We start from the raw sequence: 14,990 nt of genomic DNA on the forward strand, positions 1-14,990 counted from the left end.
AGCGGCGCAGGCGCACATGTGTGAGATCCTATCCTGTTACCGCCTCTCAGATCTCGCTGCTGAGGACTGTAGTGAAGCGGCGCAGGCGCACATGTGTGAGATCCTATCCTGTTACCGCCTCTCAGATCTCGCTGCGGAGGACTGTAGTGAAGCGGCGCAGGCGCACATGTGTGAGATCCTATCCTGTTACCGCCTCTCAGATCTCGCTGCTGAGGAATGTAGTGAAGCGGCGCAGGCGCACATGTGTGAGATCCTATCCTGTTACCGCCTCTCAGATCTCGCTGCTGAGGACTGTAGTGAAGCGGTGCAGGCGCACATTTGTGAGATCCTATCCTGTTACCGCCTCTCAGATCTCGCTGCTGAGGACTGTAGTGAAGCGGTGCAGGCACACATGTGTGAGATCCTATCCTGTTACCGCCTCTCAGATCTCGCTGCTGAGGACTGTAGTGAAGCGGCGCAGGCGTACATGCGTGAGATCCTATCCTGTTACCACCTCTCAGATCTCGCTGCTGAGGACTGTAGTGAAGCGGTGCAGGCGCACATGTGTAAGATCCTATCCTGTTACCACCTCTCAGATCTCGCTGCTGAGGAATGTAGTGAAGCGGTGCAGGCGCACATGTGCGAGATCCTATCCTGTTACCGCCTCTCAGATCTCGCTGCTGAGGACTGTAGTGAAGCGGTGCAGGAGCACATGTGTGAGATCCTATCCTGTTACCGCCTCTCAGATCTCGCTGCTGAGGACTGTAGTGAAGCAACGCAGGCGCACATGTGTGAGATCCTATCCTGTTACCGCCTCTCAGATCTCACTGCTGAGGACTGTAGTGAAGCGGTGCAGGCGCACGTGTGAGATCCTATCCTGTTACCGCCTCTCAGATCTCGCTGCTGAGGACTGTAGTGAAGCGGCGCAGGCGTACATGTGTGAGATCCTATCCTGTTACCGCCTCTCAGATCTCGCTGCTGAGGACTGTAGTGAAGCGGCGCAGGCGCACATGTGTGAGATCCTATCCTGTTACCGCCTCTCAGATCTCGCTGCTGAGGACTGTAGTGAAGCGGCGCAGGCGCACATGTGTGAGATCCTATCCTGTTACCGCCTCTCAGATCTCGCTGCTGAGGACTGTAGTGAAGCGGCGCAGGCGCACATGTGTGAGATCCTATCCTGTTACCGCCTCTCAGATCTCGCTGCTGAGGACTGTAGTGAAGCGGTGCAGGCGCACATGTGTGAGATCCTATCCTGTTACCGCCTCTCAGATCTCGCTGCGGAGGACTGTAGTGAAGCAGCGCAGGCGCACATGTGTAAGATCCTATCCTGTTACCGCCTCTCAGATCTCGCTGCTGAGGACTGTAGTGAAGCGGCGCAGGCGCACGTGTGAGATCCTATCCTGTTACCGCCTCTCAGATCTCGCTGCTGAGGACTGTAGTGAAGCTGCGCAGGCGCACATGTGTGAGATCCTATCCTGTTACCACCTCTCAGATCTCGCTGCTGAGGACTGTAGTGAAGCGGTGCAGGCACACATGTGTGAGATCCTATCCTGTTACCGCCTCTCAGATCTCGCTGCTGAGGACTGTAGTGAAGCGGCGCAGGCGTACATGCGTGAGATCCTATCCTGTTACCACCTCTCAGATCTCGCTGCTGAGGAATGTAGTGAAGCGGTGCAGGCGCACATGTGCGAGATCCTATCCTGTTACCGCCTCTCAGATCTCGCTGCTGAGGACTGTAGTGAAGCAACGCAGGCGCACATGTGTGAGATCCTATCCTGTTTGAAGCGGCGCAGGCGTACATGTGTGAGATCCTATCCTGTTACCGCCTCTCAGATCTCGCTGCTGAGGACTGTAGTGAAACGGCGCAGGCGTACATGTGTGAGATCCTATCCTGTTACCGCCTCTCAGATCTCGCTGCTGAGGACTGTAGTGAAGCTGCGCAGGCGCACATGTGTGAGATCCTATCCTGTTACCGCCTCTCAGATCTCGCTGCTGAGGACTGTAGTGAAGCGGCGCAGGCGCACATGTGTGAGATCCTATCCTGTTACCGCCTCTCAGATCTCGCTGCTGAGGACTGTAGTGAAGCGGCGCAGGCGCACATGTGTGAGATCCTATCCTGTTACCGCCTCTCAGATCTCGCTGCTGAGGACTGTAGTGAAGCGGCGCAGGCGCACATGTGTGAGATCCTATCCTGTTACCGCCTCTCAGATCTCGCTGCTGAGGACTGTAGTGAAGCGGCGCAGGCGCACATGTGTGAGATCCTATCCTGTTACCGCCTCTCAGATCTCGCTGCTGAGGACTGTAGTGAAGCGGCGCAGGCGCACATGTGTGAGATCCTATCCTGTTACCGCCTCTCAGATCTCGCTGCTGAGGACTGTAGTGAAGCGGCGCAGGCGTACATGCGTGAGATCCTATCCTGTTACCACCTCTCAGATCTCGCTGCTGAGGAATGTAGTGAAGCGGTGCAGGCGCACATGTGCGAGATCCTATCCTGTTACCGCCTCTCAGATCTCGCTGCTGAGGACTGTAGTGAAGCAACGCAGGCGCACATGTGTGAGATCCTATCCTGTTACCGCCTCTCAGATCTCACTGCTGAGGACTGTAGTGAAGCGGTGCAGGCGCACATGTGTGAGATCCTATCCTGTTACCGCCTCTCAGATCTCGCTGCTGAGGACTGTAGTGAAGCGGTGCAGGCGCACGTGTGAGATCCTATCCTGTTACCGCCTCTCAGATCTCGCTGCTGAGGACTGTAGTGAAGCGGTGCAGGCACACATGTGTGAGATCCTATCCTGTTACCGCCTCTCAGATCTCGCTGCTGAGGACTGTAGTGAAGCGGCGCAGGCGCACATGTGTGAGATCCTATCCTGTTACCGCCTCTCAGATCTCGCTGCTGAGGACTGTAGTGAAGCGGTGCAGGCGCACATGTGTGAGATCCTATCCTGTTACCGCCTCTCAGATCTCGCTGCTGAGGACTGTAGTGAAGCGGTGCAGGCACACATGTGTGAGATCCTATCCTGTTACCGCCTCTCAGATCTCGGTGCTGAGGACTGTAGTGAAGCGGCGCAGGCGCACATGTGCGAGATCCTATCCTGTTACCGCCTCTCAGATCTCGCTGCTGAGGACTGTAGTGAAGCGGCGCAGGCGCACATGTGTGAGATCCTATCCTGTTACCGCCTCTCAGATCTCGCTGCTGAGGACTGTAGTGAAGCGGCGCAGGCGCACATGTGTGAGATCCTATCCTGTTACCACCTCTCAGATCTCGCTGCTGAGGATTGTAGTGAAGCGGTGCAGGCGCACATGTGTGAGATCCTATCCTGTTACCGCCTCTCAGATCTCGCTGCTGAGGACTGTAGTGAAGCGGCGCAGGCGCACATGTGTGAGATCCTATCCCGTTACCGCCTCTCAGATCTCGCTGCTGAGGAGTGTAGTGAAGCGGTGCAGGCGCACATGTGTGAGATCCTATCCTGTTACCGCCTCTCAGATCTTGCTGCTGAGGACTGTAGTGAAGCGGGGCAGGTGCACATGTGTGAGATCCTATCCTGTTACCGCCTCTCAGATCTCGCTGCTGAGGACTGTAGTGAAGCGGTGCAGGCGCACATGTGTGAGATCCTATCCTGTTACCGCCTCTCAGATCTCGCTGCTGAGGACTGTAGTGAAGCGGTGCAGGCGCACATGTGTGAGATCCTATCCTGTTACCGCCTCTCAGATCTCGCTGCTGAGGACTGTAGTGAAGCGGCGCAGGCGCATATGTGTGAGATCCTATCCTGTTACCGCCTCTCAGATCTCGCTGCTGAGGACTGTAGTGAAGCGGCGCAGGCGCACATGTGTGAGATCCTATCCTGTTACCACCTCTCAGATCTCGCTGCTGAGGAATGTAGTGAAGCGGTGCAGGCGCACATGTGCGAGATCCTATCCTGTTACCGCCTCTCAGATCTCGCTGCTGAGGACTGTAGTGAAGCAACGCAGGCGCACATGTGTGAGATCCTATCCTGTTACCGCCTCTCAGATCTCACTGCTGAGGACTGTAGTGAAGCGGTGCAGGCGCACATGTGTGAGATCCTATCCTGTTACCGCCTCTCAGATCTCGCTGCTGAGGACTGTAGTGAAGCGGTGCAGGTGCACGTGTGAGATCCTATCCTGTTACCGCCTCTCAGATCTCGCTGCTGAGGACTGTAGTGAAGCGGTGCAGGCACACATGTGTGAGATCCTATCCTGTTACCGCCTCTCAGATCTCGCTGCTGAGGACTGTAGTGAAGCGGCGCAGGCGTACATGTGTGAGATCCTATCCTGTTACCGCCTCTCAGATCTCGCTGCTGAGGACTGTAGTGAAGCGGCGCAGGCGCATATGTGTAAGATCCTATCCTGTTACCGCCTCTCAGATCTCGCTGCTGAGGACTGTAGTGAAGCGGCGCAGGCGCACATGTGTGAGATCCTATCCTGTTACCGCCTCTCAGATCTCGCTGCTGAGGACTGTAGTGAAGCGGTGCAGGCGCACATGTGTGAGATCCTATCCTGTTACCGCCTCTCAGATCTCGCTGCTGAGGACTGTAGTGAAGCGGTGCAGGCACACATGTGTGAGATCCTATCCTGTTACCGCCTCTCAGATCTCGCTGCTGAGGACTGTAGTGAAGTGGCGCAGGCGTACATGCGTGAGATCCTATCCTGTTACCACCTCTCAGATCTCGCTGCTGAGGACTGTAGTGAAGCGGTGCAGGCGCACATGTGTGAGATCCTATCCTGTTACCACCTCTCAGATCTCGCTGCTGAGGAATGTAGTGAAGCGGTGCAGGCGCACATGTGCGAGATCCTATCCTGTTACCGCCTCTCAGATCTCGCTGCTGAGGACTGTAGTGAAGCAACGCAGGCGCACATGTGTGAGATCCTATCCTGTTACCGCCTCTCAGATCTCACTGCTGAGGACTGTAGTGAAGCGGTGCAGGCGCACATGTGTGAGATCCTATCCTGTTACCGCCTCTCAGATCTCGCTGCTGAGGACTGTAGTGAAGCGGTGCAGGTGCACGTGTGAGATCCTATCCTGTTACCGCCTCTCAGATCTCGCTGCTGAGGACTGTAGTGAAGCGGTGCAGGCACACATGTGTGAGATCCTATCCTGTTACCGCCTCTCAGATCTCGCTGCTGAGGACTGTAGTGAAGCGGCGCAGGCGTACATGTGTGAGATCCTATCCTGTTACCACCTCTCAGATCTCGCTGCTGAGGACTGTAGTGAAGCGGCGCAGGCGCACATGTGTGAGATCCTATCCTGTTACCGCCTCTCAGATCTCGCTGCTGAGGACTGTAGTGAAGCAGTGCAGGCGCACATGTGTGAGATCCTATCCTGTTACCGCCTCTCAGATCTCGCTGCTGAGGACTGTAGTGAAGCGGCACAGGCGCACATGTGTGAGATCCTATCCTGTTACCGCCTCTCAGATCTCGCTGCTGAGGACTCTAGTGAAGCGGCGCAGGCGCACATGTGTGAGATCCTATCCTGTTACTGCCTCTCAGATCTCGCTGCTGAGGACTGTAGTGAAGCGGCGCAGGCGCACATGTGTGAGATCCTATCCTGTTACCGCCTCTCAGATCTCGCTGCTGAGGACTGTAGTGAAGCGGCGCAGGCGCACATGTGTGAGATCCTATCCTGTTACCGCCTCTAAGATCTCGCTGCTGAGGATTGTAGTGAAGCGGTGCAGGCGCACATGTGTGAGATCCTATCCTGTTACCGCCTCTCAGATCTCGCTGCTGAGGACTGTAGTGAAGCGGTGCAGGCACACATGTGTGAGATCCTATCCTGTTACCGCCTCTCAGATCTCACTGCTGAGGACTGTAGTGAAGCGGTGCAGGAGCACATGTGCGAGATCCTATCCTGTTACCGCCTCTCAGATCTCGCTGCTGAGGATTGTAGTGAAGCGGTGCAGGCGCACATGTGTGAGATCCTATCCTGTTACCGCCTCTCAGATCTCGCTGCTGAGGACTGTAGTGAAGCGGCGCAGGCGCACATGTGTGAGATCCTATCCTGTTACCGCCTCTCAGATCTCGCTGCTGAGGACTGTAGTGAAGCGGCACAGGCACATGTGTGAGATCCTATCCTGTTACCGCCTCTCAGATCTCGCTGCTGAGGACTGTAGTGAAGCGGTGCAGGCGCACATGTGCGAGATCCGATCCTGTTACCGCCTCTCAGATCTCGCTGCTGAGGACTGTAGTGAAGCGGTGCAGGCGCACATGTGTGAGATCCTATCCTGTTACCGCCTCTCAGATCTCGCTGCTGAGGACTGTAGTGAATCGGCGCAGGCGCACATGTGTGAGATCCTATCCTGTTACCGCCTCTCAGATCTCGCTGCTGAGGACTGTAGTGAAGCGGTGCAGGCGCACATGTGCGAGATCCTATCCTGTTACCGCCTCTCAGATCTCGCTGCTGAGGACTGTAGTGAAGCGGTGCAGGCGTACATGTGTGAGATCCTATCCTGTTACCGCCTCTCAGATCTCGCTGCTGAGGACTGTAGTGAAGCGGTGCATGCGCACATGTGTGAGATCCTATCCTGTTACCGCCTCTCAGATCTCGCTGCTGAGGACTGTAGTGAAGCGGCGCAGGCGCACATGTGTGAGATCCTATCCTGTTACCGCCTCTCAGATCTCGCTGCTGAGAACTGTAGTGAAGCGGTGCAGGCGCACATGTGTGAGATCCTATCCTGTTACCGCCTCTCAGATCTCGCTGCTGAGAACTGTAGTGAAGCGGTGCAGGCGCACATGTGTGAGATCCTATCCTGTTACCGCCTCTCAGATCTCGCTGCTGAGGACTGTAGTGAAGCGGCGCAGGCGCATATGTGTGAGATCCTATCCTGTTACCGCCTCTCAGATCTCGCTGCTGAGGACTGTAGTGAAGCGGCGCAGGCGCACATGTGTGAAATCCTATCCTGTTACCACCTCTCAGATCTCGCTGCTGAGGACTGTAGTGAAGCGGTGCAGGCGCACATGTGTGAGATCCTATCCTGTTACCGCCTCTCAGATCTCGCTGCTGAGGACTGTAGTGAAGCGGCGCAGGCGCACATGTGTGAGATCCTATCCTGTTACCGCCTCTCAGATCTCGCTGCTGAGGACTGTAGTGAAGCGGCGCAGGCGCATATGTGTGAGATCCTATCCTGTTACTGCCTCTCAGATCTCGCTGCTGAGGACTGTAGTGAAGCGGCGCAGGCGCACATGTGTGAGATCCTATCCTGTTACCGCCTCTCAGATCTCGCTGCTGAGGACTGTAGTGAAGCGGCGCAGGCGCACATGTGTGAGATCCTATCCTGTTACCGCCTCTAAGATCTCGCTGCTGAGGATTGTAGTGAAGCGGTGCAGGCGCACATGTGTGAGATCCTATCCTGTTACCGCCTCTCAGATCTCGCTGCTGAGGACTGTAGTGAAGCGGTGCAGGCACACATGTGTGAGATCCTATCCTGTTACCGCCTCTCAGATCTCACTGCTGAGGACTGTAGTGAAGCGGTGCAGGAGCACATGTGCGAGATCCTATCCCGTTACCGCCTCTCAGATCTCGCTGCTGAGGATTGTAGTGAAGCGGTGCAGGCGCACATGTGTGAGATCCTATCCTGTTACCGCCTCTCAGATCTCGCTGCTGAGGACTGTAGTGAAGCGGCGCAGGCGCACATGTGTGAGATCCTATCCTGTTACCGCCTCTCAGATCTCGCTGCTGAGGACTGTAGTGAAGCGGCACAGGCACATGTGTGAGATCCTATCCTGTTACCGCCTCTCAGATCTCGCTGCTGAGGACTGTAGTGAAGCGGTGCAGGCGCACATGTGCGAGATCCTATCCTGTTACCGCCTCTCAGATCTCGCTGCTGAGGACTGTAGTGAAGCGGTGCAGGCGCACATGTGTGAGATCCTATCCTGTTACCGCCTCTCAGATCTCGCTGCTGAGGACTGTAGTGAAGCGGCGCAGGCGCACATGTGTGAGATCCTATCCTGTTACCGCCTCTCAGATCTCGCTGCTGAGGACTGTAGTGAAGCGGTGCAGGCGCACATGTGCGAGATCCTATCCTGTTACCGCCTCTCAGATCTCGCTGCTGAGGACTGTAGTGAGGCGGTGCAGGCGCACATGTGTGAGATCCTATCCTGTTACCGCCTCTCAGATCTCGCTGCTGAGGACTGTAGTGAAGCGGCGCAGGCGCACATGTGTGAGATCCTATCCTGTTACCGCCTCTCAGATCTCGCTGCTGAGAACTGTAGTGAAGCGGCGCAGGCGCATATGTGTGAGATCCTATCCTGTTACCGCCTCTCAGATCTCGCTGCTGAGGACTGTAGTGAAGCGGCGCAGGCGCACATGTGTGAGATCCTATCCTGTTACCGCCTCTCAGATCTCGCTGCTGAGGACTGTAGTGAAGCGGCGCAGGCGCACATGTGTGAGATCCTATCCTGTTACCGCCTCTCAGATCTCGCTGCTGAGAACTGTAGTGAAGCGGTGCAGGCGCACATGTGTGAGATCCTATCCTGTTACCGCCTCTCAGATCTCGCTGCTGAGGACTGTAGTGAAGCGGCGCAGGCGCACATGTGTGAGATCCTATCCTGTTACCGCCTCTCAGATCTCGCTGCTGAGGACTGTAGTGAAGCGGCGCAGGCGCATATGTGTGAGATCCTATCCTGTTACCGCCTCTCAGATCTCGCTGCTGAGGACTGTAGTGAAGCGGCGCAGGCGCACATGTGTGAGATCCTATCCTGTTACCACCTCTCAGATCTCGCTGCTGAGGACTGTAGTGAAGCGGTGCAGGCGCACATGTGTGAGATCCTATCCTGTTACCGCCTCTCAGATCTCGCTGCTGAGGACTGTAGTGAAGCGGCGCAGGCGCACATGTGTGAGATCCTATCCTGTTACCGCCTCTCAGATCTCGCTGCTGAGGACTGTAGTGAAGCGGCGCAGGCGCATATGTGTGAGATCCTATCCTGTTACCGCCTCTCAGATCTCGCTGCTGAGGACTGTAGTGAAGCGGCGCAGGCGCACATGTGTGAGATCCTATCCTGTTACCGCCTCTCAGATCTCGCTGCTGAGGACTGTAGTGAAGCGGTGCAGGCGCACATGTGTGAGATCCTATCCTGTTACCGCCTCTCAGATCTCGCTGCTGAGGACTATTTGGAATGGTATAGAACTTTGGATTTTCCCACAGACTGTGACAGTTTGAGAAGGGTATGAATAATTTTGGACTGGACACTTTTGCTCAAATTTAAATAAAAGCTGAGAAATGTTTTTTCCCACAATAATGCCTCTTGTTACATCGTCTTATTATCTTTTGGGAGACACCTATGTCATTTCCCATCAACAAATGACTTGCTGGTTAAATAAAAGTAACTAAGTCAAAATTTTCCAGGGGTATGAATAATAATGGGCAGCACTGTACATGCTCTTATCATACCCCTCTGGACTACTGCAACACCCCACCCTCCTGCCTATCAAAACACAGACTGCCACTTCTCCAGCCCCTAATGACCTCTGCTGCCCATCTCATCCACCTCTCCTCCCGCTCCTCTGATGCTGCCCCTCTCTGCCAATCCCTACTGACCCCTGCTGCCTGTCTCATCTACCTCTCCTCCCGCTCCTCTGATGCTGCCCCTCTCTGCCAATCCCTACTGACCTCTGCTGCCTGCCTCATCCACCTCTCCTCCCGCTCCTCTGATGCTGCCCCTCTCTGCCAATCCCTACTGACCTCTGCTGCTCATCTCATCCACCTCTCCTCCCGCTCCTCTGATGCTGCCACTCTCTGCCAATCCCTACTGACCTCTGCTGCCCGTCTCATCCACCTCTCCTCCCGCTCCTCTGATGCTGCTCCTCTCTGCCAATCCCTACTGACCTCTGCTGCCCATCTCATCCACCTCTCCTCAAACTCCTCTGATGCTGCCCCTCTCTGCCAATCCCTACTAACCTCTGCTGCCCACCTCATCCACCTCTCCTCCTGCTCCTCTGATGTTGCCCCTCTCTGCCAATCCCTACTGACCTCTGCTGCCCATCTCATCCACCTCTCCTCCTGCTCCTCTGATGCTGCCACTCTCTGCCAATCCCTACTGACCTCTGCTGCCCACCTCATCCACCTCTCCTCCTGCTCCTCTGATGCTGCCCCTCTCTGCCAATCCCTACTGACCTCTGCTGCCCACCTCATCCACCTCTCCTCCCACTCCTCTGATGCTGCACCTCTCTGCCAATCCCTACTGACCTCTGCTGCCCATCTCATCCACCTCTCCTCCCACTCCTCTGATGCTGCCCCTCTCTGCCAATCCCTACTGACCTCTGCTGCCCATCTCATCCACCTCTCCTCCCACTCCTCTGATGCTGCCCCTCTCTGCCAATCCCTACTGACCTCTGCTGTCCATCTCATCCACCTCTCCTCCCGCTCCTCTGATGCTGCCACTCTCTGCCAATCCCTACTGACCTCTACTGCCCCTCTCATCCACCTCTCCTCCCGCTCCTCTGATGCTGCCACTCTCTGCTAATCCCTACTGACCACTGCTGCCTGCCTCATCCACCTCTCCTCTGATGCTGCCGCTCTCTGCCAATCCCTACTGACCTCTGCTGCCCATCTCATCCACCTCTCCTCCCTCTTCTCTGATGCTGCCACTCTCTGCCAATCCCTACTGACCTCTGCTGCCCATCTCATCCACCTCTCCTCCCTCTCCTCTGATGCTGCCCCTCTCTGCCAATCCCTACTGACCTCTGCTGCCCATCTCATCCACCTCTCCTCGCGCTCCTCTGATGCTGCCCCTCTCTGCCAATCCCTACTGACCTCTGCTGCCCATCTCATCCACCTCTCCTCCCTCTCCTCTGATGCTGCCCCTCTCTGCCAATCCCTACTGACCTCTGCTGCCCATCTCATCCACCTCTCCTCCCTCTCCTCTGATGCTGCCCCTCTCTGCCAATCCCTACTGACCTCTGCTGCCCGTCTCATCCACCTCTCCTCCCGCTCCTCTGATGCTGCCCCTCTCTGCCAATCCCTACTGACCTCTGCTGCCCGTCTCATCCACCTCTCCTCCCGCTCCTCTGATGCTGCCCCTCTCTGCCAATCCCTACTGACCTCTGCTGCCCATCTCATCCACCTCTCCTCCCTCTTCTCTGATGCTGCCCCTCTCTGCCAATCCCTACTGACCTCTGCTGCCCATCTCATCCACCTCTCCTCCCACTCCTCTGATGCTGCCGCTCTCTGCTAATCCCTACTGACCTCTGCTGCCCATCTCAACCACCTCTCCTCCCGCTCCTCTGATGCTGCTCCTCTCTGCCAATCCCTACTGACCTCTGCTGCCCGTCTCATCCACCTCTCCTCCTGCTCCTCTGATGCTGCTCTCTCTGCCAATCCCTACTGACCTCTGCTGCCCATCTCATCCACCTCTCCTCCCACTCCTCTGATGCTGCCCCCTCTCTGCCAATCCCTACTGACCTCTGCTGCCCACCTCATCCACCTCTCCTCCTGCTCCTCTGATGCTGCCGCTCTCTGCTAATCCCTACTGACCTCTGCTGCCCGTCTCATCCACCTCTCCTCCCGCTCCTCTGATGCTGCCCCTCTCTGCCAATCCCTACTGACCTCTGCTGCCCACCTCATCCACCTCTCCTCCTGCTCCTCTGATGCTGCCCCTCTCTGCCAATCCCTACTGACCTCTGCTGCCCACCTCATCCACCTCTCCTCCTGCTCCTCTGATGGTGCCCCTCTCTGCCAATCCCTACTGACCTCTGCTGCCCACCTCATCCACCTCTCCTCCTGCTCCTCTGATGCTGCCCCTCTCTGCCAATCCCTACTGACCTCTGCTGCCTGCCTCATCCACCTCTCCTCCCGCTCCTCTGATGCTGCTCCTCTCTGTCAATCCCTACTGACCTCTGCTGCCCATCTCATCCACCTCTCCTCCGGCTCCTCTGATGCTGCCACTTCTCCAGCCCCTAATGACCTCTGCTACCCATCTCATCCACCTCTACTCCCGCTCCTCTGATGCTGCACCTCTCTGCCAATCCCTACTGACCTCTGCTGCCCATCTCATCCACCTCTCCTCCCTCTCCTCTGATGCTGCACCTCTCTGCCAATCCCTACTGACCTCTGCTGCCCATCTCATCCACCTCTCCTCCCGCTCCTCTGATGCTGCCACTCTCTGCCAATCCCTACTGACCTCTACTGCCCCTCTCATCCACCTCTCCTCCCGCTCCTCTGATGCTGCCACTCTCTGCTAATCCCTACTGACCACTGCTGCCTGCCTCATCCACCTCTCCTCTGATGCTGCCGCTCTCTGCCAATCCCTACTGACCTCTGCTGCCCATCTCATCCACCTCTCCTCCCTCTCCTCTGATGCTGCCACTCTCTGCCAATCCCTACTGACCTCTTCTGCCCATCTCATCCACCTCTCCTCCCTCTCCTCTGATGCTGCCCCTCTCTGCCAATCCCTACTGACCTCTGCTGCCCATCTCATCCACCTCTCCTCCCGCTCCTCTGATGCTGCCCCTCTCTGCCAATCCCTACTGACCTCTGCTGCCCATCTCATCCACCTCTCCTCCCGCTCCTCTGATGCTGCCCCTCTCTGCCAATCCCTACTGACCTCTGCTGCCCGTCTCATCCACCTCTCCTCCCGCTCCTCTGATGCTGCCCCTCTCTGCCAATCCCTACTGACCTCTGCTGCCCATCTCATCCACCTCTCCTCCCTCTTCTCTGATGCTGCCCCTCTCTGCCAATCCCTACTGACCTCTGCTGCCCATCTCATCCACCTCTCCTCCCACTCCTCTGATGCTGCCGCTCTCTGCCAATCCCTACTGACCTCTGCTGCCCAACTCAACCACCTCTCCTCCCGCTCCTCTGATGCTGCTCCTCTTTGCCAATCCCTACTGACCTCTGCTGCCCGTCTCATCCACCTCTCCTTCCGCTCCTCTGATGCTGCCCCTCTCTGCCAATCCCTACTGACCTCTGCTGCCTTACTCAACCACCTCTCCTCCCGCTCCTCTGATGCTGCTCCTCTTTGCCAATCCCTACTGACCTCTGCTGCCCACCTCATCCACCTCTCCTCCTGCTCCTCTGATGCTGCCCCTCTCTGCCAATCCCTACTGACCTCTGCTGCCCATCTCAACCACCTCTCCTCCCGCTCCTCTGATGCTGCTCCTCTCTGCCAATCCCTACTGACCTCTGCTGCCCGTCTCATCCACCTCTCCTCCCGCTCCTCTGATGCTGCCCCTCTCTGCCAATCCCTACTGACCTCTGCTGCCTGTCTCATCCACCTCTCCTCCCGCTCCTCTGATGCTGCCACTCTCTGCCAATCCCTACTGACCTCTGCTGCCCGTCTCATCCACCTCTCCTCCCGCTCCTCTGATGCTGCCCCTCTCTGCCAATCCCTACTGACCTCTGCTGCCCGTCTCATCCACCTCTCCTCCCGCTCCTCTGATGCTGCCCCTCTCTGCCAATCCCTACTGACCTCTGCTGCCCATCTCATCCACCTCTCCTCCCACTCCTCTGATGCTGCCACTCTCTGCCAATCCCTACTGACCTCTGCTGCCCATCTCATCCACCTCACCTCCTACCAATACCAAGCCTACCTCTCTCATATAATCAGGGGTGACGTCTTACCTCTCGGCCTCTTTATAGCAGCCTAGCTTCTCCTGCTCCTTGGCCTGGGTGACATACAGGACAGACACATCTTCGGGGTTCATACACTTCACAGCCAGCTACAATGAGAAAGTACAGAAACATTGCAGCCTTGCAGACACTTCTCCCCAATCTGCAGAGTACATGAATGCCTGAGCTCTTACCGCATGTGCCTGCTCCCAGCGGCCCGCCTTCGTGTACATATCAATGGCATCCTTGCTCCTCCCAGCCTTAATATACAGCTGCTCCGCCAACTGCAACATACAAGAGAGCCGTGTGAGGGGGCGGCACCCCCAGAAGGATGCATTCTGACTGGCTAGATCAGTGGGCAGGACCTCTGACCTCATATTCCTGCACCGCGCTGTAATGCTGTGCGACCTTCACGTAATATTCTCCAGCTGTCTTGGGCTCCTGAATCTCCAGGATGTGGACGGCTTTCTTCCACTGGCGAGCACCAATCGCAGCTTCTATCGCTTTCACCGAACACCTGAGAGGAATGAGAGATACATGTGACTGTGAGCGCACTGCTGACCCGCACTGCACTGATATCACCTGCCACTGCCATCACCATCTGACTGACACAGCACTGATATCACCTGACACTGCACGGCTATCCCCTGACACTGCCATCACCTGACCGACACTGCACTGATATCACCTGACACTGCCATCACCTGACACTGCACTGATATCACCTGACACTGCACTGATATCACCTGACACTGCACTGATATCACCTGACACTGCACAGCTATCACCTGACACTGCACAGCTATCACCTGACACTGCACAGCTATCACCTGACACTGCACAGCTATCACCTGACACTGCACAGCTATCACCTGACACTGCACACAGCTATCACCTGACACTGCACACAGCTATCACCTGACACTGCACTGATATCACCTGACACTGCCATCACCTGACCCACACTGCACTGCTATCACCTGACACGGCACAGCTATCACCTGACACGGCACAGATATCACCTGACACGGCACAGCTATCACCTGACACTGCACAGCTATCACCTGACACTGCACTGCTATCACCTGACACTGCACTGCTATCACCTGACACTGCACTGCTATCACCTGACACTGCACTGCTATCACTTGACACTGCACAGCTATCACCTGACACTGCACAGCTATCACCTGACACTGCACAGCTATCACCTGACACTGCACTGATATCACCTGACACTGCACTGATATCACCTGACACTGACATCACCTGACCCACACTGCACTGCTATCACCTGACACGGCACAGCTATCACCTGACACGGCACAGCTATCACCTGACACGGCACAGCTATCACCTGACACGGCACAGCTATCACCTGACACTGCACTGCTATCACCTGACACTGCACTGCTATCACCTGACACTGCACTGCTATCACCTGACACTGCACTGCTA

The 14,990-nt window shown here is 56.3% G+C and overlaps 1 protein-coding gene across 1 annotated transcript in view; it reads right to left on the reverse strand.

The window, feature by feature from the left end:
• IFT172 (intraflagellar transport 172) overlaps positions 1–14,990 on the reverse strand; it is a 619,018-nt gene that overhangs the window by 276,311 nt on the left and 327,717 nt on the right. The window contains exons 25-27 of the mRNA XM_068279802.1: positions 13,905–14,049; positions 13,727–13,816; positions 13,545–13,642 (exon numbers count right to left, since the gene is read on the reverse strand). Coding sequence (XP_068135903.1) covers positions 13,545–13,642; positions 13,727–13,816; positions 13,905–14,049 — 333 coding nt within the window. The remainder of the gene's footprint in view (positions 1–13,544; positions 13,643–13,726; positions 13,817–13,904; positions 14,050–14,990) is intronic.

Source organism: Hyperolius riggenbachi, chromosome 4 (genome assembly GCF_040937935.1).
Source record: "Hyperolius riggenbachi isolate aHypRig1 chromosome 4, aHypRig1.pri, whole genome shotgun sequence".
Classification (NCBI taxonomy): Eukaryota; Metazoa; Chordata; class Amphibia; order Anura; family Hyperoliidae; genus Hyperolius; species Hyperolius riggenbachi.